Source organism: Dryas octopetala, chromosome 1 (genome assembly GCF_963921425.1).
Source record: "Dryas octopetala chromosome 1, drDryOcto1.1, whole genome shotgun sequence".
NCBI classification, from domain to species: Eukaryota; Viridiplantae; Streptophyta; class Magnoliopsida; order Rosales; family Rosaceae; genus Dryas; species Dryas octopetala.
The window spans coordinates 14,740,949-14,764,372 of record NC_141366.1 but is presented as its reverse complement, the minus strand read 5'-3'; the positions used below and the strand labels follow the sequence as shown (position 1 = coordinate 14,764,372).

The 23,424-nt window shown below is 36.7% G+C and overlaps 5 protein-coding genes and 1 pseudogene across 15 annotated transcripts; 4 read left to right on the top strand and 2 right to left on the bottom strand.

Annotated features, from left to right (window-relative positions):
• Positions 1–1,722: 1,722 nt before the first annotated feature.
• On the bottom strand, positions 1,723–3,295 carry LOC147298307 (senescence regulator (Protein of unknown function, DUF584)). 2 transcript variants are annotated; one of them, XM_086228816.1, is made up of 3 exons: positions 2,857–3,295; positions 2,657–2,714; positions 1,723–2,464 (listed from the first exon to the last, which is right to left on the bottom strand). In XM_086228816.1, exon 3 carries the CDS (start codon positions 2,448–2,450, stop codon positions 1,848–1,850), a length of 603 nt encoding a protein of 200 aa, XP_086084942.1. In that variant the 5' UTR covers positions 2,451–2,464; positions 2,657–2,714; positions 2,857–3,295; the 3' UTR covers positions 1,723–1,847. The 2 variants fall into 2 exon arrangements, with proteins under 2 accessions (XP_086084942.1, XP_086084941.1); XM_086228815.1 differs by lacking the exon at positions 2,857–3,295 and having other exon boundaries at positions 2,657–2,850.
• A 2,169-nt stretch (positions 3,296–5,464) lies between these two features.
• LOC147298306 (ATP synthase gamma chain 1, chloroplastic-like) lies at positions 5,465–7,123 on the bottom strand. The gene has a single exon (XM_086249034.1). It carries the CDS (start codon positions 6,794–6,796, stop codon positions 5,693–5,695), a length of 1,104 nt encoding a protein of 367 aa, XP_086105160.1. The 5' UTR covers positions 6,797–7,123; the 3' UTR covers positions 5,465–5,692.
• A 1,893-nt stretch (positions 7,124–9,016) lies between these two features.
• Positions 9,017–13,112, top strand: LOC147298305 (NADH:ubiquinone oxidoreductase, 17.2kDa subunit). 2 transcript variants are annotated; one of them, XM_086228971.1, is made up of 10 exons: positions 9,017–9,359; positions 10,048–10,104; positions 10,372–10,424; positions 10,679–10,730; positions 11,891–11,956; positions 12,039–12,098; positions 12,261–12,303; positions 12,552–12,596; positions 12,841–12,935; positions 13,040–13,112. In XM_086228971.1, exons 1-9 carry the CDS (start codon positions 9,248–9,250, stop codon positions 12,902–12,904), a joined length of 552 nt encoding a protein of 183 aa, XP_086085097.1. In that variant the 5' UTR covers positions 9,017–9,247; the 3' UTR covers positions 12,905–12,935; positions 13,040–13,112. The 2 variants fall into 2 exon arrangements, with proteins under 2 accessions (XP_086085097.1, XP_086085096.1); XM_086228970.1 differs by having other exon boundaries at positions 12,841–13,112.
• Positions 13,113–14,238: 1,126 nt separating this feature from the next.
• Positions 14,239–16,976, top strand: LOC147298304 (aconitate hydratase, cytoplasmic-like). Its single transcript, XM_086248933.1, has 9 exons — positions 14,239–14,328; positions 14,414–14,506; positions 14,726–14,911; positions 15,244–15,405; positions 15,553–15,676; positions 15,787–15,929; positions 16,202–16,278; positions 16,325–16,443; positions 16,801–16,976. Exons 1-9 carry the CDS (start codon positions 14,239–14,241, stop codon positions 16,974–16,976), a joined length of 1,170 nt encoding a protein of 389 aa, XP_086105059.1.
• LOC147298303 (aconitate hydratase, cytoplasmic-like) lies at positions 15,246–19,079 on the top strand (annotated as a pseudogene). Its single transcript, XR_015120561.1, has 11 exons — positions 15,246–15,405; positions 15,553–15,697; positions 15,787–15,929; positions 16,069–16,125; positions 16,325–16,443; positions 16,801–16,917; positions 17,057–17,269; positions 17,572–17,670; positions 17,762–18,368; positions 18,463–18,703; positions 18,831–19,079. The product of XR_015120561.1 is annotated as an aconitate hydratase, cytoplasmic-like (transcript).
• A 767-nt stretch (positions 19,080–19,846) lies between these two features.
• SYP61 (syntaxin of plants 61) lies at positions 19,847–23,410 on the top strand. Of its 8 annotated transcripts, none has more exons than XM_086252375.1 (8): positions 19,847–19,974; positions 20,601–20,671; positions 21,013–21,126; positions 21,296–21,409; positions 21,799–21,977; positions 22,444–22,534; positions 22,829–22,894; positions 23,083–23,410. In XM_086252375.1, the coding sequence occupies exons 2-8, from the start codon at positions 20,618–20,620 to the stop codon at positions 23,191–23,193; spliced, it is 729 nt and encodes a 242-aa protein (XP_086108501.1). In that variant the 5' UTR covers positions 19,847–19,974; positions 20,601–20,617; the 3' UTR covers positions 23,194–23,410. The 8 variants fall into 8 exon arrangements, with proteins under 8 accessions (XP_086108501.1, XP_086108508.1, XP_086108532.1 ...); XM_086252382.1 differs by having other exon boundaries at positions 19,882–19,974; positions 20,606–20,671; XM_086252406.1 differs by having other exon boundaries at positions 19,885–19,974; positions 20,606–20,671; positions 21,292–21,409.
• Positions 23,411–23,424: the final 14 nt, after the last annotated feature.

Below are 23,424 nucleotides of genomic sequence, written 5' to 3'. Positions count from 1 at the left end.
AGCGCACTAATCTACATTTGGCTGCTAAGTTTGTTTTTAACTTTTTATATAATGTCCCATGGTAAACATGCATACATATATTCTTCTCCAAGTGACATGTAAAGCTTTATCAATTTGTTTTTATTGCAGAACTTTAAGGCAGAACATTTGGGATTCTATATTCCAAAAGGGGTATTTGAAAGTAGGTGGCCGGATTATTGTCCCCCTTATATATATATATAATGCTTTTAATTAAGATAAGCAATGTCCTTGGCCAAAAAAAAAAAAAAAAGCAATGTCAATGACCATAGTTAATTAGTTATGCTGCATAAAATAAATAAGAACTGAAAAACACCAAGATCAGCAATGAAAAGTATGAAAATAACCTGAACTGAATACAAACTAACTACAGCCAAATTGCTATCTTGGTAAAGACTAAAGAAAAACAATATACTTTAGATAAAAAAAGTGGTATTTGAGAAACAAGTACTGACCAGTGACCAGTTCACAAGCTTACAAGGGTGGGGGCTGTTAAAGTTAGGAAATGAATACACAACACTTGGTCATAGCCCAAAGGTCAAAAGAGGTACACTGACTAAACAGTTAAAAGCATGATTGGGATTATTTGGGAGCAAAGAAAATAATTAAGAAAGCCCAAGGAAACTTGTTTTGTAGCTAGGCAGGTCAGAAATTGATATTTTCTAGAGAGGAACAGTATGAGTTGAAAGAGATTCAAGCATTTGTTTTAACAAAAAACACAATCAGAAGAAAAGAAAGAGATTAATTAAGTAATAGCATGAAGTTGGTAACAGGTCTCTTTCAGTCCCCAAACTCTGCTGTGTGGTGAGGTCCTCTTCTTCCATATGGTTTAGGAGGCAGGGCATGCAGTGACAATAATTGGGTGCATTGAAAGGTTAAAGCGCTTTACCCATGTGGATGTGGCCCAGTAAAGGGTACTTGTTTTAGAGAGATTATAGAATGAGTTATTGCTAACACAGTAGTTGTTTTGTTTTAATTATTACAAAATCACCAATAGAGCATTTATTGGGCTGAATGTGATGTCTCTGTTTGTTTTGGTCTGGACAATGTACGTGGAATTTTCTAATATGTCATGCCCACGGCTACAAGTGCCCACCTAACCATACTTAATTAAATAAAGATCATTTTTTCTTTGGGTCCAACCCAGTAAAATGAATATATATGATATGAGTCAATTTTGGCCACAATTTTGGCCACATCCATTAGGGACAGTAGTGAGGAACTAAAGGGGATTACAACATAATGCTAGCAGCAGTATGATATGATACTGTAAATGAGTCACTGATGTATGGCTCTGTGGTCCACCATCCACTATCCATGAAGATGCTTGAGTACTTGATAAAGGCAGTGCTGATTTTTATCATTTTAGTTCTGACATTACTGATTTTTTCATTTTGTGGAAAATGAAATTTCTTGACAATCCTAGAAGTTTTAGAGTGGGACGGTCGTATACATCTCTCTCTCACATCTCTCCATTATATGTTGGCATGTTGCAATTGGACGATGCATATGATGGGAAGATCGTGAGAAGGAGGCATATACATCGTGTTCCGCTAAAGGCCTTCTCCTTAAATGGCTAAATTTAAAATCATGTTTTCTCTCAGAAAATAAATCACAGCAACTCCTTGAAGTGCATGGAGTTATGCTATGATGAATTTAAGGCAATTAAAGCACATTGTGAAAGGGGAGATGAATTCATGGCAATTCTACAAACTACAATTGGATTTCTTACACCTTAAACATTAACTACAAGCAACCATCACAATTCACAACCCTCTATACATAACATGACAATAACAATTCTATCATGCTTGCATGAGACCTATGAATCATAATGATTCAAGGAAGCCAGTTTTTGTCAAAACAGCATTCCTCACTTTGCTAAGGTCCCTCCCTTTGAGGGTCCTCCCAGCACCTTCAAAAACAGAAAAAGAAGAAATCTGACTCCTTGCAAGCCTCCTGGAAATAAATTCATGTGGGGGTACCTTTGAATCATAGTCCTCCTCCTCACCCTCATCACTATCCCCACCATCATTCCCAAATTCATCATCATCATCAGCATCATCACAATCAATATGCCATGAGCCATTCTTGGAGACCTTCTTTGGTTTCTGGCCATATGCTTTTGACCAGTCAGGAATGTTGACAGGTGCTGATTGTTGCACAATTTTGGCTTCATGGTGAGTGTTATTGCTGCTGCTACAGCTACTACCACTAACATAATTGTTACTGCTACCTTTTGGTATCATTCTTGCAGCAGTTGGGAGGTTTCTTGGCACTGAAACAGAGGATTCCTTGGATCTACCAACCATGGCACCAGAATTATTTCTATCTTTTATAACATCCCAAACATCCTGTTCCTCAAAGTCCCCATCTCTCAAGGACCTCCAAACCCCACTGCCCTGCCTTAATAGGCCATTCCTATGCTCCATTGGTGATTGACTACCTATTGGCAAAAACATTTGATAGAGGCCAGAATTTTAGATGTGGATCATCTCAAGTCCAAAGAAATTGTTATACCAAAAATTGAATACAAGTTGGAGAGATTCTTAAGATTACTCAACAAGATACCATACAAATACCCAACAGCAATAATACCCATCAAAAGGTGTTTCAGTAGAGGGAAATAAGAATCTACCTTTCTCTGATTGAGAACCACCAAGCACCACAACTTTCCCAAGATTCCAAAGGGGTATCTGCAACATGGGAAAGGAAATTTGGTTAAGAGAGAATTTATTTTAGATGGTTTTCTTTTCTTTTCCCAGAACTTAAGAGCATAAGGAAGAGTGAAGACAATGGTTTTGACAAGAATCCTATTTCTTGTAAACAAGGTCTTACCTGGGGTGCTTGAGGAAGTCCCACTTCCGGTAGATTTTATGGAGAACCCAAGCAGCCACAGGAACGTAAGGGCAGTGAAAAGTGACATGAATAAGACAGACCTGCCTTTTGTAGATCTCCAAATTGATGGTTTTTTATGTATATTACTTTTAGTCCCCGGAAATCTGACTTTCGAAGAAGAAAGGTGAAAAAACCCAGTGAATAAGATCTTTTTTATTAACTTTGTAAATTGTTAGCACACCCCAAAATTTTTAAATAAGAAAAATAAAAATTTTCTTTGTAAACTAATCTGGCCAGTAGGATATTCCCAGGTGATGCTATTTCCTATTTAGAGAGAGAGAGTCCCTTTTTTTTTTTTTGGTCGAAAGAGAGAGAGTCCCTTAAGAAGAAGAAAAAGATGCAAACAACTAATGACAGACAAGGAATGAGGGATGCTGAATTGATTAGTTCTAAGTAGTGGAGCCTTTCCTTTAAGCCCACTTGGATTTGAGAATGGAGCACAGATTTGTTATCATCTCATTTTAATAGTTTCTTGCAAACGTGGGGGTATAATACAACAATATCCTAATAAACAAATAAGTTTCTCTGCCTTCTGTTGCTTCTCAGATTTGGTTCACATTTTTTTCAAGCCTGCTTGGGGCAGCCATGCACATGTTAAATTCAGAAAACATGTTACTTCCCATTTTGGGTCTTATACTAATTCTGTAATGAAAGAGAATACCATTTTAACTAAGTTTACAACCCATGACTATATCCCTAATCTCTTGTTATATATCCAACCAAATTTATCTTGGGTTACATAAATAGTTAAATGATAAAGAAAAAGCAGTGCAAATGGTAATCCAAGCTTGATTTTAACAGCACACAGAGAAGGTGTTAAAATTCAGAAGAAAAGACAAAAAGTGAAAAGAGAAACATAAAAAAATCAAATCAAAGAGAAAAGAGATATGCACATCAGATTTTTTCTAAAGGTAAACAAAGCATGCAAATCATATTATAAACATATAAAAACTATCCTTAAAAAGAGAGAGAGATTCAAAGAATAATTTTGATACAGTTATGGAAAATTTTCAGCCGTTTAGGGGTGAAAAAAGTGATGCATGCACTGAAGAAATGACCAGGATCAAGACAAAATTGGCGATTGAAAGGGAAATCTAGTTTTGGAAGGTCCTGTTGTCCAGCAATGTGACCCACATGCAATGTTGAGAAGCCGCCATTCAACGTATTTGGCTATCAAGTTGCATGTCAAAGACAGAAACAATTTTCCAATGCTTTCACTGATTCAACCTCTAAGATTACTTAAAAAACAAGGAGAATCTTAGCAAAGAATCCATGAATTTTTATTAATATGACAGACCAGATTCAAGTTGTGCAATGCATTATGGCCGTAAAGTATGCAGTGGGTCCTAAAAGAGCAAAAAATTGTATATGTCCGCCGCCCCATGGAGAAATCTTTGCATACTTCCGCTTACAAAATGGTCGCATGAGTAGCATGTGAAGGGTAGAGTGTGAGAGAGGAGTTTGTAACTTTGTATAAAACAACTGTATTAAACAATTTTTCCATACTATGCTAGTTCTCACAAGAATGGATGTAGAACTCACTGTTTATGGTGAGTCTCAGACCTCGTGTGTGTCCGGCACACGCAAGAATCTCTCCTAAAGTATGCAGCCAACACTCTAATTAACACCGTTAATTTGTTCAAACCTTAATCTAGACCATTTTGTTCTGCTGTCAATTTTGAGTCTCGGGAACAACTTTTCCTGTTGTAATTTTTGGCTTTTTCAATCAGCAAAGCAGTATAGTATAAAAAAAGACCGATACCAAGACTTGGCATTCCACCAAGAAAAAGATAAGCAACTTTCTCTTACGTTTCTATGACTCACAAATGGTTATAATGATGTATCCTAATCCATCGGAGCCTATGCATTGTAATTTATATTAGAAGGATGAGGAAAGCTGCCTATTAATTATGTTATCCCCCTTTAGACACCTTCTTCGCTTCAATATATGTCGAGTCACCATCAAGTGTGTTGTGATTTTCTACAGAACTACAAGTTTCTCTTTCTTTATTTTCTTTTTGCTTTTTTTTTATTTTTTTATTTTTTATTTTTATTTTTTTTATTGAGGAAATCAGAACTACAACTTCCTGATTGAGTCCTTCACCAAGCAAGCCTAAATTGCTATCAATTTTCCCCATTAGTGTATGGAAACAATTTAGAAACATGGAAGAAACTAATACATCTATGGAAGAACCAGAATTCATGATTTTGAATTTGGACATTCAAATGCCAAAATCTAGCCACAGGAGTGCTAGCCTAATTTCCAAGTGATAAACCTAAGTAAGAATCTTTCAAATGAACCAGTTTTTCCAGAGAAGTGGCAGATGAAAATTAATTATCCACAAGGAACTAAGGAAGCCTCCAATCCAGTCCTGACCAAGAATCAACACAACTATAATTCTAAATCACAAATACCAGGAAAAACCATCTCTTTTTCTTTTAATGAAAAGGGTTTGTGTAAATAATTAGTGTGAAATCAATAACAAATTTGTACTGCCTACCAGCAATGCATTATCAATCATTGGTTAAAAGAAAATGATCCAACACAGGAAGAAATTGCACCATACTGTTAGAACAAGAATGGGATATCTTTCTCAATTTCATGATCTAGTTTTTAATATGGAACTCAGGCTATCAGTAATTCATTACAATTAACTCTCTAGCTAATGATGCTTTTGCACTAGCATATGTTGACTAATGAGTGAGTCACAAAACTTTCACCGTGAAGAATATGGCACAAAAATGAAAAAGTACAATAAGAGGAAAAGTCCTGAGATTACTCAACATCTCTCAGTGCCTCAGCTCCAGCAACAATCTCCAATATCTCCCCTGTAATTTTTTCCTGTCGTTTCCGATTGTAAGCATTCAAAAGAGTCTTCTTCAAATCAACTGCATTGTCCGTTGCGTTACTCATAGCATTCATCCTCGCCGCGAGCTCACTAGCTATTGATTCCTGCAATGCCTTCAAAATCTGACTGTTCAAGTAGAGAGGCAACATGGCATCAAGAATCTGAGCAGGGTCTTGTTCGAACTCCATTAGCGGTGAGAACCCTTTTCCCTTTTTCTTCACACCATCCCTCTCCACAGTCAGTTTGCCTTCCTTAGTTGTCAGCCTAAAGAACTCATCCGCCATTGCATCAACGCAATTCCCATTCACATCAAGAGCCTCCCCTCTCGGTGACAACGGGAGCAATGTATGAATAACCGGCTCGGACCTCACTAATGACACGAATTTAGTGTACACAAGCTCAACTTTATCAACCTCTTCGCTAACAAACAGCGAAAACACATCGTCAGCAATGGCCTGAGCCTCTTTTGCTGTTGGAAATGCGCCTCCTTCAATACACCTATCAACATTAACATCAGGCCGACGCAAAAAATAAGAGTTACCCTTCTTGCCAACGCTGATCAAAGTGAGATCCAACCCCATATTCTTCAATTCGGAGATTCGGGTCTGAGCCTTTTTGGTCACTGCGTTGTTGAAACCACCACAGAGACCTCGGTCGCTGGTAATGACCACAAGGGCAACTTTCTTGACGGGTCTAACATTTGTCAGAGGGACATCAATGGCTTCACCTTGAAGCTGCTCATTGATGTCGTACAAGACCTCCACCAGGGTCTCGGAAAAGGGTCGGCCATTGATGACTGCTTCTTGGGCTCTTCGGACCCTGGCGGCCGCCACGAGCTTCATGGCTTCGGTGATCTTCAGGGTACTCTTTATGGAATCAATTCGCACTCGGAGTTCACGCAGACCACAGTGGATTGATGATGGGGTTGGTGAAGATCGAGAACGAAGACTTTGGCATGAGGTTTGGGACAAAAGGGGGTTTGGGTTTGAGAGAAATGTGTTGGAAAACGAAGGTTTTGCAGAGACCCACATGATTGTATTGGCCAAACTATTGGTTTTGATGATTTTTTTTGTTGGGTTTTGCAGAGATTGAGCAAAGGGTTTAAACTCAGAGCCCCTTCAAATCTCAGCAAAAACCAAATTCTTTTAAACCATCGAAATCAAAATTTTGTTTTGGTAATTGGACTTCCGCAAAACCATTTTGTTAGTGGAAATAAAATGTCTCAAAAATTATATCATACTGATTTGCATAGTCAGAAGAAAATTTGATTGGGCTTACTAGGAGATAGACTGGAGAAGTGGAGAGGACTGGTTCGGGATTCTCTCCGTCTGTCAAGGCCTAAAACCCCAATGCTTCTATTTCCGTCCGGACCAGTCAATCTAAACTGTTTGGTTCCCGGGATTTTAGAGGGAGAAAAGGAAGTCAGGTCAACGTTTACATAAACGACTTGCCGCCACCTATGAACGACTTGCCGTTTATTTCAGTTTTTTTCCTGCTTGGATTTATTGGAGGCCAGGCCACTAATCCCATGACTCTATGAGTTACTTATAACTTACAGTAGTTCTAGACATCTCACATTTTTATACCATAATTTTATACCACCTTATGTGGCAACTTATATGACATTCATGCATTGGACACTGAAAAATAAAAGCAAAAATCCAAAAAGAAAAAGAAAAATTTTTGTCCAATAAAATAATGACACGTAAGATGGTATAAAAATATGGTACAAGAATGTGGTAAATATAGCATTATTCTATAACTTATATGAGGATTTTTTTTTTTTTTTGGAGGACTCTACTACTTGCACTCCTATTTTATTCTTCCACGCTCCAAAATCAAAACTAAAGTACACATAAGAAGAAGAAGAAATCAAATTTTCAAACTCCTATTTCATTGTATGCAGGGCCGGCCCTAAATTTTGAAAGGCCAGGGGCGAAATTTAAATTGGCCCCCTAATAAAATATTTTGCAAAATAATTCACAATTGACAAAAAATCAATCAGAAAATTTTTGATCACATCAAGAAAACAATTAAGAAATTTTTTGTTGAACGTCAAGAAAATAATTGAAAAAAAATAATTTATAAGAATATAAGAGAAAAATTAAAAGGAAAAAACACACACTCAAACATTAATTACATTCTTACCTCATTGTGACCTCTTTAATTTCTTTCAGATTGAAAAAGCCTGTGGAGAAAAAAAAAAAACCAGTTTTCCACAAGACTATATGGAGAGGCAAAGATCCGTCTTTGCCAATTCAAAGCAAACATATTCTTTGAATCCAACTTTCCAGAAAGAAAACATGTACTTTTGATAAAAAAGAAAAAGAAAAAATAGAAGTGTAAACCCAAGGGCAAAAAGGACCCACTGCCATGCAAATGAGGATGTTGGCTTCCTTCTCTTGTGATTCACGTGAGAAGCCAAAGAAAAAATGAAGCAAGTTGGCCAAATACAAATTAAGGAAATAAAAAGAAATAAAAATGTGGCGTTCAACTAATAATTAAGGAAAAATAGATTGCAGAATCCAAACTTTATATCTTAGAAGGACCTAGTTTTTTTTTTTGGTACAAAGAGAGGCCCAAGCCCAAAGAAAAAAACTAGATAATTACAGTTCTGACACCATAAGTAGAAGGGCCTAGTTGCAATGAAGATATTATAAATAAACCCAACAACTATTTTTTTTAATATATATATTAAATATTAATATATACATAATATAAAAATTTGTGGGCTCCTCTTAAAAGTGGGCCCTAGGCGGTCGCACTCGGTGCCCCCTTTCAGGGCCGGCATTGATTGTATGCTAGGAATGTTTATATGGCAAAAAAAGAAGAAGGAGAAATCAAATTTTCATGTAACATGCAAATTGGTGGAGCTACTTAAAGGACATACAATAACAACTGTAGGTTGTCATGAACAGATAGTGAGAATTATATTATAAGCAAGCGTTTGGACATTGAATGCTGAAAACTTAAAAAGTAGGATGACTTCTATATTAGTGTATTTATTGATTTGATCTTATAAGAAAACCTAATCAAAATCCAAAGAAAACCTAATCAAAATCCAAAGAATTGAAATTTCCTTAACTAAAATAAAAAAGATTGAAATTATATAAGTGAAAATCATAATTAGGTTAAAAAAAGCTTAAATAATTTTCATTTTATTTGAGTGCTTTTTTATCTTATTGATGAAAGAAACTTTTCTTTTTCTTTTTAACCGCAATGACCAAATTGATCATTTTCCCGGCTTTGACCGGTAAGGAATGAGAAGTATAGGAGGCCTGGGTTTAGAGCCTAACTAAAAACCCAGAATTTCCTTCTTTTGTAACCCAGCAAAGTGCAAACGACTGTCGTAGAGCACAGCTATCAAAATCCCAGAAACACAAAATAAACATTGGATTTGCTTTTTTTGGACGACGAGGACGATGCTGGTGACGGTAATATTGAATCTCATTTGACATTTGAATTGGATTCGGGGAAGAAAAATGTCGAAGCTGTTTGCGAGGATTACTGGGTTCTTCAGCAATCGGAGTATGGTGGGAATGGACAAAGCTGGGAACCGTTACTTTGCTAAAAAAGATGAGGTTGATGGCATCAGTGAGTGACTCTCATTCTTTTCTCTCTGGGGTTTTTTGTTGGTTGCTATTGTCTATGTTGCAATTTTGATTCATGGGTTTTGTTCAGATTGCGTCAAATTTTTTTTTTTACCATTTATGGACTCTGTTGTGTTCTATCTCTTGGATTTGCTTATTGGGTTGTCCTTATTGTGCATTGTTCTTCAAATTTTGCTTCATGGGGTTTGGAGGAATGCATTAAAAATCTTTGTTTTGTTCATGGCATTCACCATATGCCAAAGTTCTTTTGAGGAAATGAGCAGTGTAACCATCTGAGCCTGAAGCTTTGTCATTCTTCATTTAAAAGATAGTGCTTTTACAATATCTGAAGTCTGATAATGAATTCATAAATATGGAAACCATGAAAGCTAATATCTCCTATATTTAACTCATTTCCCTAATGCAGGTGTTCTGGTTAGGTGAGCTGAGTATTTCTTCTCTTTGTATATAAAATACTAAAATTTTTTAATGAGTTGTTTGCTGGAGGTAATTGATTACAAGGTGGTAGGATGGAGTCTATGTGATATATAGCATGAAAAATATGAAGCTATATTTGTAACTTGTGTGGGTTTATTATTATGCGAGCAATTCACTGTAGTAGAAGTGCAGCTAATGTTCTTTTTATGCTATCTTTCTTTTTTGCTTTTCTCCCTTTCTCCTTGATACACTAGTGAAAGAAAAAAGATGGGTGAAATTCAAGGCGGAGGAGGATCCAACCTCTATTCCAGGTAATTGCTTTTTGCCTAATACAGCTTTATTTCAGTTTCACAGCCTTGGCTCACTTGCTTCAGAATGTTTTTATCAGATTAGCAAAAATGGTACTCTGTTTTGAACCGTTGAAATATTGCATAGTTGCCTCTCTGATATATATTTTGGTATATATATATATATTTATATTTTATTATACACTTTAATTTGGAAAATTATGCATACATTGTTACTCTGGCTTTATTGTTTCTTCTACTCCTTTTATACTCACCATTTGATCATTTTAGTTGAATGGATATGTTGGCTCAACGGGCAGCGCAAAAAGGCTCCAACACTAGAGGTAGATATAGACATCTATTTCTCTTTCATTTTTTGTTTTATTCATTTCCCTTCCTCTCCACCCTTAATTTTTTTAGGCAAAAAAAGGTGGATTATGTCTCTGTTACCATTTATTTATAAAATCACCATTGACTCACCTCCTAAATGTTCAAGTTATCCTGGACACCCTTTTTCTCGTAGTGATATCTAATTCCTGCTGAGAGACATTTTGGTATGGTCGTTTTCATTGTTTGACAATTTTTTCCATCCCTTCAGGAAATGATGGATTTGGAAGCAAGGCGTGAACGTGTCCGGCAGAATGTTGCTCGTATGTGTCATTTCTACAATTAGTTAACAATTTTGTCTTGTTTTTTCTGCTACCTTCTAGCTCTTTTTGAAACATAGAGTTGCAGGTTTACTAAATAGAAATTTTCTTACAAAATCAGTGTTGACCTTGTGGCTTCTATAGGAGCATCAATTAAAATGTACGATAAGTATAAAGGCATGCAATAATCTTATTTCCATAGGATGTCTCTGTTATAAGCTTCAAAGATAAGGAGATGAGAGAGAGAGAGAGAGAGAGAGAGAGAGAGAGAGAGAGAGAGAGAGAGAGAGAGAGAGAGAGAGAGAGAGAGAGAGAGAGAGAGTATACAAGATACTCCTCAGTTGCACATAACTCTCTCAACTGCCTCAAAATATGCCTCTCACTTTAAATACTTGATGCTGTCAGTAGTGCCAAAATACAGAAGTTATCTTACTTCCATTTATTATGAATCAATTTTATCCTAATTAGCTGATAGCTATTTTGTTTTAATCATGCTGGAAAATAGAGTATAAAGTATAAGAGGAAGATCATTGTATTCCATTGAAAATGGATAGAGTATGTAGGTGCTTATATAAAACACCAATGCATCATTTCTCCTAGTATTATGCTCTAGAAATCAGCCTTTAATCATGCTAACAGACAAGAATTAAGCTAAAAATCTAGCCTTGAATTAAGCCAATCTAACAGTCTGTAAACTGCCTATTAACAACAAATCTTAATCAACAGATTCTTAGTGGACTGTTTTCCATGTCTTTGAATGTTTGTTATGTTGCAATTTGCAACCTCAATCATCCTGTAAATAGCAGAGATCAAACATTGGGATCGGGCATAATTTTGATAAATAGATCTAAACCAGTTTTAAGTGCTTTTTGAATTTTATTCATTTTTCAATGCTGGATCCTGGTTATTGATGCATTTTTTTAAAGAAAAAAAAAAAGAGGGCTTTTTGAGGAGTCCCTCTACCTTCATTACCAATTTTTTCCCTTTAATATGGCATCCTCTGTTCTTTCTTCATTTAATCCCAATGGTTAAAAATCTTTTAAATGTTTGCTGGGAAATTGTTGTGAATACCTTATACCTTATAAGTTGGATTGCTCTACTGTCGCTTTTCAGTTTTATACAGAGACCTTATAAGCATTTTTTTTTTCTTAAATTTCGTGAAGTTCTGAAGAAAGAAGAAGAGGAAAGGAAAGCAAGAGAAGGCAGTACACGCAAAGTCGTCAACACTGGTCAGCTTCTTACTGGAATCTCTTATGGTATCTGTACTATTATGCTCATGCAATTATTCATAATTATACTCCATGTGTATAGGTAAAGTTGGAGGTCCAGATTTGAAAAGTTTCATGCGGCAATTTCCTGTTTCTTCTGAAGGTAATGCCTTTCTTTTCCCCACATAAATGTTGCTTAGAATGAGGAATCTTACCTCAATGCTATCTTTCAGCTTGCAATTGAATAATCTCTGTTCAGTAGCGATCCCATGGAGCGGTACAAATTTTCACATTAATTATTTGTCTTCCTTGTTTGTTCTCAAAGGTGACAAAGATCAGGAAGAATCCGTTGCGATGGAAGGAGTGAGGTACGTCTGCTAAGATTTATGTATACATGTACTTTATGAATGATAAAGTTAAATAAAAAGCCCTAGTGCCGAGGGTTGCAGCATTTTATGTAGTTGTCTTGTCTTTACTGTTTACTAAGGGTGTAAGTATTTTATTGTTCATATACATCTTTGACCAATTTTCTTCTTGATCTATGATTATCAAAGAAACAAAAAAACCCTGATTTATTCCTAGTTGTTTAAACCTTGTTGTGTTTTTATTATGGAAGGAACTCCAAAGAGAGAGAGACAGACAACGCAAAACAAGTTCCAGAGTATGTTCTATATTCCTCATCCGCTTGTTTGTGCATGAATTGCTACTTATACGTTGAAATCATAGATAATGTGGAAATGAGGAGAGCTGTGGATCCCCTTGTTCTGAATCTTGAAACAAAGAGACCCATAATTTCTAAGTTTTGAGTGACCTGATAAATTTCACTGAATTCAATTTTCCTAGTTTTTTCCTTAAAAAAATGCATGCTGTATTGATAGTTCTACATTGGTGAACCTCTTTTCCAGGTCTACAGAGCCAACAGGATCTGGTAAAAATTTCAGACCAGGGACATGGCAGCCACCAACATGAAGTCCGATTTATAATGGATGCATATTTAAGGGTCTGAACTCACTAACCCTTGTCTCTAAGCATAATGCACTGAGTTGTTTTGCCATTCCGAAGAGCATAGCTGAGTTGTTGGTGTAACTATGTATGGGGTTGTAGGTGAAACACTGCATGGTTTTGTGGAAGCTTGTTTCGGTCACAATGCAATCAATACATTCATTCTTTTTGGTTTTCCCTTTCTCAACCCAAGCACGGTACACCCTTAACCACACTGTCGTATTGATTTGAGTCTTGGTTGTAGTCCCTTTATTTTTACTTATAAATGCGTACACAAAGTTGTACACCAAGTTTATTTACATTAATGTACATCCAAGTCACTATGACATGCGTTTTTGTACATCCAACTCATTAATGTCTTATCCACTTTTTGAGTAGATGAAAATGAATCATCCGGTGAAATTTTTCACGTTGATTCTCATTTCACAGCCACGTGTAAGTTTGATATGGAGCTTATGTTTGATATGTCAATGCCTACGAAGTATCAATATGAATAATGTTAATTGTCTTAATTATTTTTCTCAACTAATTTTTTCCCAACTTACGTAATAATCCAGCAACAGTGATTGAATTGTTTAAAATAAAATACACAATAATTTGTCACATAAGGATGAAGAGTTGTGACTACGATAGGCTAATTGTTCAGTCTCTGTCAAGGTAAACAAATTAAAGGAAAAAAAAAAAACCAATAAAATTATAAGCAGATCTTAGAATTGTGGCAGAAACATCATTCGTACACGTCCATTCCATCTCCAATCCCATCCAACGGCCACCAAAAACCCCCCCACCGCATTCGGTATTTACACAAATGCCACTACGTACGTAAACCCCGTTACAGCAAGCAACACGTAGCACACTCTGCTTCATTTCACACAGAAACAGAGAGCTGCGTCACCTTCTTCTTCTTCTACTTCAACGCCGTCGTCGACTCCATGGAACTTAATCCATGTACATAGCCACGTCAGCATTTTCTTCTTCCAAGCACCTGAACCGCCGCACCAGTCATCCACCGCTTCGATAGAAATATGGCCACCATTGGTAGACATATAATCACACTTACACATACAACATATATATTATATATGTTTGCGTTCAACTTAGATAATCTTTTGTGCTTTTTTACATAGTATCATACTTGAACATATCCTTTGAATATCTTCAGCTTCTGAACATGCTTTTGAGGGAATACTAACCAAACTTCCAAGCCTGGAGGTGGCGAGTTTTGGAAAATTCTACAGTCTACCTGCTCTCAATGACCCAAGAATTGGTATGCAGTTATTGTGTGTTTACACTTTACACCAATGCGCGATGCTGAAAAGATAATTGATTGGGAGAATACATCACCAAAGCAAGTTGAAATTCCCTTTAAGCCTGCTCGCGTTCTCCTCCAGGTTCATATCTGTGTTCAGTGATCAAGATGTTATTAATTTTTTGAAAAGTGTTCTAATTTCAGAAGGCATTATGTTTGTTTCCCAGGATTTTACTGGAGTACCGGCTGTGGTTGACCTTGCATGTATGCGCGATGCCATGAAGAAGCTTGGCAGCGATCCTAACAAGATCAATGCATTGGTTTGTAATTTTTCTGCCATACACTATACTAACTTCTTGAGTCGTTTTCTATCAATTAGTAGAATCATAAGAAAAACAAATGTGTTATTAACATAACAAATGAAATTCCATGTATGTTCGTAGTACATTTTCCTGGTTGCATTTTATGCTTACAATTTGTCATTTTTATATTTATTTTAGAGGTTTATTTCATGGGGTTTGATATAATATTTTCATCAGGTTCCAGTGGACCTTGTCATTGATCATTCGGTTCAGGTTGATGTAGCAAGAACCGAAAATGCACTACGGGAAAATATGGAACTTGAGTTTCAGAGGAATAAAGAGAGATTTGCTTTCCTTAAAAGGGCATCTTCTGCTTTTGGTAACATGCTTGTTGTTCCTCCTGGTTGTGGAATTGTCCACCAGGTAAAGAAGTTTGTTATAAGGCATGGATAATCTTCCTTTTCCTCTGTGGCTGGCTGCTATAGTTACCTCTTAGATTGATTGCTGAGATTCTACTACAAGGCATATTCAAGTTGTGAAATTGTAATTTTTTTTTTTTCTAAATTTGCACCTTATTTTTCAAAGTGCTTTTTTTTTTTGTGGTTCACTATTTTTTCTTGAGTCTCTCTATAGGGTAGGTCTGGTCTGCTTTTTGACACTTTTATATCTTGTGAAGTGTAAGCTGTGTCTTTTTCCCTTTGATTATGGATTGTAATTGATGGGTTGGAATTTTTGGGTCCCTGCTGAGTTTTCAGGTTAATCTGGAATACCTTGGAAGGGTTGTTTTTAACACTGATGGCATTCTATTCCCTGATAGTGTGGTTGGTACTGATTCCCACACAACTATGATTGATGGTTTAGGAGTTGCTGGCTGGGGAGTGGGTGGAATTGAAGCTGAGGCAGCAATTCTTGGCCAGGTAAAGTGTGCTAATTATAGATTTCGTTCCATCTCTGATGAGTCATCATAGGCCTGTGTAATCTAGTTTAACAGTCTAGCTAAAGGCAGCGTATCTAAAAGTAGAGGTTTGACTTTATTATGCCTTTCGTGCTATAATATTTTCCAGCCCATGAGCATGGTGTTGCCTGGTGTTATTGGCTTCAAGCTTACTGGGAAATTGCGTGATGGTATCACTGCTACTGACTTGGTTTTAACTGTGACACAAATGTTGAGGAAGCATGATGTTGTTGGCAAGTTTGTTGAGTTTTAGGGTAAAGCTCGGTAATTATTGAACTGCAGGTTATATTTTTTTGTTACTGTACTTCGCCATACATGACAATTCATATGTATATGCATGCAGGTGAGGGTATGAGTAAATTATCACTGGCTGATAGGGCCACTATTGCAAACATGTCACCTGATTATGGAGCAACCATGGGCTTCTTCCCTGTAGATCATGTTACATTGCAGTATCTTAAATTAACTGAAAGAAGTGATGAGATAGTGAGGCTCTTCCTTGTTTCCTTTTGTTTTTGTTTTTTTATGTAGTCTTTTATTTTTGAGTGACAAAATGCTGAAAGTAGTTGGATTGTGGGCTGAACTTAAAAGATATATTGTAACCATGATATTGATTATGTATCAGATTGTATTGATAGAATCATACCTGCATGCAAACAAAATGTTTGTTGACTACAATGAGGTAAAGTTTCCTTTTTCATGTCAGTTTCATCATTATGAAGTCACTTTAAGATGACTGTCTTAGATCTAACATCTAGGGGATTTGTGGTCAACCTCAACAAGAAAGGGTGTACACATCTTATCTGCAGTTGGACCTCGCAGATGTTGAACATTTGTAAGCAAGTTTTCAATGTTCACTTTATGCTTGTGTGTGCTTGCAGTGGCCTGCAAAAGTACTTGAACCGGCAGGGCTTTCATGTTGTTGGCTTTGGTTGCACAACATGTATTGGGAATTCTGGAGAACTTGATGAATCAGTTGCTTCAGCAATTTCAGACAATGGTATTGTGAATCTCCACTGATCATTCAAATTCACTTATTAGTGAGTATTACTGCAATAATCTGAAAGAAGATAGTGAATTTAAATATATTTTCAGGCAGATATTATAATTTTTTTCCAGATGAGTTACATGATTTAGGTGGACTGTCAGCCAATGTTTTATTCTTTTGTGGTTCTTTGTACTGCAAAACCATAGGTCTTTTCACCTTCTCTTGTCTGAAATTTATGCCTGCAATTTTGAGGAAGATTAAAATTGAGTTTTGAAGCTTATTTGAATTTTGAGTTCCTTGTTTTCATCTTTTAGTGTGTCCTTTCCTTTCTTTTTCTAATTTAGTTTACTTCATGGTTGCCTTCTGCAGACATTATTGCTGCAGCCGTTCTTTTGGGAAACCAAAATTTTGAAGGCCATATCCACCCGCTAACAAGAGCTAATTATCTTACTTCTCCTCCATTGGTTGTTGCCTATGCACTTGCTGGTACGCTATGTGAAGAGTTTTTGGTGGTAATATACCATAGTTTTTATCTGCCTGTGTGAAGGAAATGCTCTTTGGATGCGTTCAAGATATTCCACACTTGAGAACTACTAAAATTTGACTGTTGGTTTGCATAAATTAGCTAAACAGTGTCCAGTTTCATGTCGAAATGTTGACTTCGTACACAATCCCTTGAAGGGGCTAAGACAAATTTTTCTTTTCCTGTCATCGAATTATGCATCAAAGATTTACCCAGGAAGGACTTCATAGCAGACATAAGAAAGATCAGAACAAGCTTGAGGAATGGAAACCTTTTCCTTTGTGCTTTGGCCCCCTGGCTACACTTCAAGACAGGGTGAGGGGAATTTACTTGATACTATCTAGTGCCTGGTTTTCTCTTTATGTATCCACCTCTAATGCAAGAACCTGTTCTAGGCTTTCAGCACCAGTGGCCGAAAATTGTGATAAATATTGTACTCTACAATTCCATGGAACTTTTTAATTTATAATCTAGCAAAGGATAATAATTAGATTTACAACTGCATTCATTTCTATTACCATATAAGCTTTTATGCCACACATTTTTCTCTTCCTGCAAACAGTTTGGTTTAAATAAAAAGGTGCTTGATTAACTCTAATCATTTTTAATCCTTACAGGTTGACATTGATTTTGATAAAGAGCCAATTGGAATAGGGAAGAATGGGAAGAGTGTATACTTCAAGGATATCTGGCCTAGTAATGAAGAAATTGCAAAGGTGGGTTATTTCAATTCTGAGATTTTTTATTTTTGGCAGTAACTGTTGAATAGTTAGATTCCATTGAAATTTGAATGTTATGCATTTGTAGGTTGTTCAATCTTGTGTCTTGCCTGATTTGTTCAAGAGCACTTATGAGGCCATTACAAAGGGCAATCCTTTGTGGAACCAGCTCTCTGTCCCTTCTTCAACTCTTTATTCTTGGAATGCAAACTCGACTTACATTCACGAGCCACCCTATTTCAAGGACATTACCATGGACCCTCCAGGTCCTCACGGCATAAAGGATGCCTATTGTTTGCTAAAATTTGGTGACAGTACGTATAACCACAGACCATATTTCTTCATCAGGGAGCATCCACAAGGACAGCCCTGCTGCAAAGTATCTCCTTGAGCATGGGGTGGATAGCAAAGATTTCACTTCTTATGGTAGTCGCCGGGGAAATGATGAGGTAATGGCACGGGGAACCTTTTCCAATATCCGCATTGTCAACAAACTTTTGAATGGTGAAGTCGGTCCAAAGACAATTCACATCCCAACAGGGGAGAAACTTCATGTGTATGATGCAGCAACGGTGAGTTCCCTGATGTTTTGCATCTCCACGAAGGCTGCTGGCCAGAACACCATTGTCTTGGCTGGAGCTGATTATGGAAGTGGCAGCTCTCGAGCTTGAGCTGCCAAGGGTCCGATGCTACTGGTGAGCCTAACTCTTCCTCGATTTGTTTCTTTCGTTGTTATGTGCCCCGAACATCTCCCAATACTTTGCCTTACAAGGCTTTCTTCTGTATCAGGGAGTGAAGGCAGTTATTGCTAAAAGCTTTGAAAGAACTCATCGTAGTAATCTGGTAGGAATGGGAATCATTCCCCTTTGTTTCAAGCCAGGTGAGGATGCAGACACACTAGGATTAACAGGTCAAGAGTGCTGCAGAATAGACCTTCCTAGTAAAGTTAGTGAGATAAGGCCTGGCCAGGATGTTAAGGTCACAACTGACACAGGCAAATCGTTCACATGCACATTCCGCTTCGACACAGGTACACAATTTGCTTTTAGTTTATGTGTGAATGTGAGTATAGTTGTTTTACATGAAGGGACCAAACTTTAAGGTTCACTTGGTCTCTTTAAGTACAATGTTTGAACTTGATATGAGTGGCTCTGCAGGTTGAGTTAGCATATTTTGACCATGGTGGCATTCTCCCATACGTGATTTGAAACTTGATTAAACAGTAAGTAGGCTTTTGATGAGCTTTTGGATCAGCAGCCTAGCTCTCACCTCATGAACGTCTCTCAGTTGAACTTCTTTGGGCAAAGATACCTTTTATCAACATAGGGAAAGGGAATCAATCATCTTCAAATGCCCAAATGTATATTGTGGTCAACAGAATGAATATTATAATGTGGTTAACAGAATGTATATTATGTTTTGAAAAATAAAACCACTACCCCTGTGGCCCTGTTCATTTAAATATTATGCTGAAGTTCAGACTAGCATGTTAGGAATTCTTTAACTTTGATCAGGATGACTCTAAAAGTCAACAACAAATAAAATAGCATTTCTGTGTTTGGAATTTGCTAAACAGAGAATCAAAATGTTTAACCCTGGGAATAGTTATAGGACTAGGATTGTCCTTTTTCTGATTCCATAGATGCTCTATTTAGGATAGAAAACTTACCTGACTTAATAAATTACTTGAACAAGTAGCTCATCCATATGCTGTTTGTAAACACAGCATCTTCAATCAGACAATTGGGAGATTAACAAACAGCATCTCCTGATTACAAAGTATGCAAGTCTATCAATAAATAAATTGGTCTTCAAGAGTCCTTCAAGTGGTCTTGAGAGTGAGGTCAAAGGATTAGAATTAAAATCCATCCCAACACTCCACCCTAAATTATATATCACAATAGGCCGGTTAACTAAGATTATTCTTATTATAATTTATAAGTCAATGGATTATCAAATTCAAATTTAATCAATATTATATTTTATTAATTTTTTTAATATAATACGTTTTAACTTACATAGTTAACCGATAATGTAATAGTTATGGTTCTACATTTTTGTTTAATGAGGCCGGCCGGTCTCTCTTTATGGGCCTTTTTGCTACACAAATTGTGGGCCTGGGCCATGATGAGTCGGCCTTAAACCCAAATCCAAAGCGAAGCCCACATCACATGCTTCTCTGGCAACTTGGTCTGAAGGCTTCTTCTTCGTGTCATTCCGTGAATTAAACCAAAACCAGACGAGAGGTTCTCACAGATCAGGTCCCCTCTGCTTCTCAGAATCCCAGGTCAGTCCGTAAAGGTACACCCCCTCTCTCATGGCTCTCATTTTCTTAGCTCGCTTAAAATTACGTATTCAAACATAGTTTCCAAATAGAATTTAGATTTATATAACGAGGTGGTCGTTATTCAGTCTCGCTATTTTCAATTGGAACTTTGGTCCGATTTGCTACTGATCCCAAGTGCTTATTTGAATTCTATGATTTCTTCCTATCATGTTCTTATAAGAATCTGCTTCATTAGTGACTACTGAATCAGTTCTCAATGTAATTAAGCAAGTAATATCAAGCTGATAATTGCATAGCATAATATGATTAACACGTTTAACTGGTCTAATTCGGCTAATTAGCCAAGTAATTCTTACCTTCAGTTCATGTTGTTTCGTCTCCGTCTTATGCATGAGCATGAATTCGTTCATACATTCATTGTAAGAAGAAGAAGGTGATCTGATTGCTTTAGGAGATATAATTCCTTCTCCTCGTAATTTGATAACATGTTAAGTGTATGCATCCCCATGCTCCGCTGTAATTTATTGAAACACCCCATCTTCTTCTCTCTCTCTCTTTTATGTATTTGTATTCTCATGTTTGGCTTGCATTTAATTGATGCGGTTTTTGTAATGGAAGTTTCTTTTCTGGATGCACATAGGATAGGTTAGTGTCACGATGCCCTCAGCTCAAGATCCATTCTATGTTGTGAAGGAGGAGATTCAAGAATCTGTAAGTTGTCAAATTACGTAGTCATTTGGCACCTTTTGGAATGAAGCTCGGTTTATATATTTTATTATATACATATTATCAGTTCAATATGACCCTTGTGTAGATTTATACATTTTTTCAAGTTATTTACCATCATTTTTTGGCTTTTGACTCTCTCTCTCTCTCTCTCTCTCTCTCTCTCTCTCTCTCTCTCCCCCTCTCTCCCACACACCCTAACACACTGTCATCTACATCCTTCACTTTATTGACAGATGAAGTTGGCATTGACTATTGGTGCTGAATTTGTTTTGATGACATTATCTTTGGGATTAATTCTGACTGTTATATTTCCTTCTGGCTAGATTGATAAGTTGCAGTCTTCTTTTCACCAATGGGAGCGTTTTTCTTCTGATGCTGGGGAGCAAGTGCGCCTCACAAAGGAGCTGCTTGCTAGTTGTGGAAGCATTGAGTGGCAGGTGCACCGATATTACCACATTTTATTCATTTTGATTTGGTTTTGCCTGTGTTTTTTTTTTTTAAATAAAGAATATATTGTAAGAATCTGTCATGAACCTTAACCTATGTTAATAATCAAAATTCAACATCTGTTTGCAACTACTGAAAGTATGCTTTCTTGATAGGAAGGTGGATGAATTGGACAAAGCAATTTCTGTAGCAGCTAGAGATCCTACTTGGTATGGCATCGATGAAGTGGAACTTGAAAAACGAAGGAGATGGACGAGCACTGCTCGTGCCCAGGTATAAATGTATCGTCTGTTAATCTCTGTTTGTTTAGGACGTTTTAGTGACAGTGATGAGCCTATATAGTGATCTTTTTCATATGGAGTTGTCATAACAAACATTGTCTTGATGATTTACATTGATTTCCTACCTACATCTCTTACATAATTGCAATTATGCTATATATAATTGGCAATTCATTGCATATGAGCCTTTTGGCTTTGCTCTGTGTGTGCCTTTGTAGCCTGAAATATAGTTTTAATTTCTTGTGGTTTTAGATATTTTATTACATATTGAGCCTTTGTGTGGTTTCCATTCTATTATATATTTGTACAGCATATTATGTGGCTGTCTTTTGGCTTTGTATGAGTATGTGTGTGCATCTCCTAAATTAGTCCAATTGTCAGGTGGGTGCTGTAAAAAAAGCAGTGGAAGCTGGAAAGGAGTCTACTGGAAGTGTGAATGGGATGCGCCGAGAACTAATGAGACTGGCAAATTCTCATGAGACAGATAGATCCAACCAGTATGCTGCAAATAACGACGATCTCATAACATCAGAATCCGATAGGCAGATGCTTCTCATAAAGTAGGTTTTTACTTTTTTCAACCTTCCACACACACTCACATCTTATTGACACATGTTTGAGAAAAAAGATATTCATGAGTTACAAGTTATCATTCTTTTCTTTGGGAATTCATTCCCTGACTGTGTTTGTCTGTATTTTATATAAGCTGGAAAGGGTTGTCTGTGTTATAACCCATGAGATATTTACCTAAATGAAGTACGTCCTTGAGCGGACACAGCCCCAGGGCTATGGGGAAAGATTTAGATCGATTGCCCTAGATAGACAACTACATAGAGTGAAATTATTGAATTTTATCATGGGAAGTTAGGGAAACACTAGCCCAGTTTCTAAAAACATAAAAGATTTTGCTATTTGACCATCTGAGCTTGTAATTTGATAGAAGACCCTTTTTCTGAATCCCTTGGCCAGTTGTATCTGTTACTAAATTTCTTTTTATTTTATTTGCCTGTCAATTGGTGCTTGTAGGCAACAGGATGAGGAATTGGACGAACTCAGTGCAAGTGTGGAGAGAATTGGAGGTGTTGGGCTTACTATACATGAAGAGCTCCTCGCACAGGTAAGACTTTTGTAAGTTGCTATTCCTGATAGTGTCTACTGAAATTAAACTGCAGATATTGACGATGGGAAACTGGACAGTTCATGTGTTTTCTCTAAGCTTTTTAACTTTTTATTTTTTATAAGTATATATTAATCAAAGAAAGAGAGCAAGGGCAGAGCTCAAACACAACCAATTTGATGCATGTATCTTGAACCCTTATTTATTAGTTGTGAATTAGTTGTTTCTGCCATACACTTCTGGGTCATTCTTGCTACTTTGTTGTACTAAAATGTAAATCTTTTGGTGCTTCAGGAGAGGATTATAGATGAGTTGGGTATGGAAATGGACAGTACATCAAATCGTCTTGATTTTGTTCAGGTGAGTCTCTGTTTGCAGGTTCAAAGATTTATTTATTTTCCAATTTTTAGCAAAGTATGGACCATCCTACCAATAAGTTCCTGAAATTCAGGAAGTTAGCTTTAACTTTCTGTCAGCTTGGTGATTAACTGAAATGCATATGTTACTGATCCCAGAAGAGATGAAAAGTTCCTTCTTAACTCTTGCAGAAAAAAGTGGCAACAGTCATGAAGAAGGCTGGTGTAAAAGGCCAGATTATGATGATACTATTTTTGGTGGTCCTGTTCATCATCCTTTTTGTTTTGGTCTTCCTCACCTAGGCTCAGGGGCAGAACATAGAAGGGACTAAGAGGACATTTACATTATAGAATACCAATATGTTGAGCATATGTGTCACTTGTGAAAACATTTTGTCTTCTCTTCTATTCTTCTCATGAACAGTTCAGAGATTCTCTAAATTGGCATTCTGATTAAATTAAATCAAACCTCCAAATGATCTTTATGTTAATGGTAATATGAGTTTAATTTTCTTTTGTATTTAATTGATTAAA

Excerpts from the sequence above, each read along its gene's own strand:
- LOC147298305 (XM_086228971.1), top strand. The coding sequence starts at position 9,248 with ATGTCGAAGCTGTTTGCGAGGATTACTGGGTTCTTCAGCAATCGGAGT. Across the intron at positions 10,425-10,678 it reads AAAAGGCTCCAACACTAGAG|GAAATGATGGATTTGGAAGC; the intron begins GTAGATATAGAC and ends CCATCCCTTCAG. Across the intron at positions 12,304-12,551 it reads GTTGCGATGGAAGGAGTGAG|GAACTCCAAAGAGAGAGAGA; the intron begins GTACGTCTGCTA and ends TTATTATGGAAG.
- LOC147298307 (XM_086228815.1), bottom strand. The coding sequence starts at position 2,723 with ATGTTGCAGATACCCCTTTGGAATCTTGGGAAAGTTGTGGTGCTTGGT. Across the intron at positions 2,465-2,656 it reads TGGTTCTCAATCAGAGAAAG|GTAGTCAATCACCAATGGAG; the intron begins GTAGATTCTTAT and ends TTTTGCCAATAG.
- LOC147298304 (XM_086248933.1), top strand. The coding sequence starts at position 14,239 with ATGCGCGATGCTGAAAAGATAATTGATTGGGAGAATACATCACCAAAG. Across the intron at positions 16,279-16,324 it reads CTCGCAGATGTTGAACATTT|TGGCCTGCAAAAGTACTTGA; the intron begins GTAAGCAAGTTT and ends GTGTGCTTGCAG. Across the intron at positions 16,444-16,800 it reads TTCAGCAATTTCAGACAATG|ACATTATTGCTGCAGCCGTT; the intron begins GTATTGTGAATC and ends TGCCTTCTGCAG.
- SYP61 (XM_086252375.1), top strand. The coding sequence starts at position 20,618 with ATGCCCTCAGCTCAAGATCCATTCTATGTTGTGAAGGAGGAGATTCAA. Across the intron at positions 21,410-21,798 it reads CGAGCACTGCTCGTGCCCAG|GTGGGTGCTGTAAAAAAAGC; the intron begins GTATAAATGTAT and ends TCCAATTGTCAG. Across the intron at positions 22,535-22,828 it reads ATGAAGAGCTCCTCGCACAG|GAGAGGATTATAGATGAGTT; the intron begins GTAAGACTTTTG and ends TTGGTGCTTCAG.
- LOC147298306 (XM_086249034.1), bottom strand. The coding sequence starts at position 6,796 with ATGTGGGTCTCTGCAAAACCTTCGTTTTCCAACACATTTCTCTCAAAC.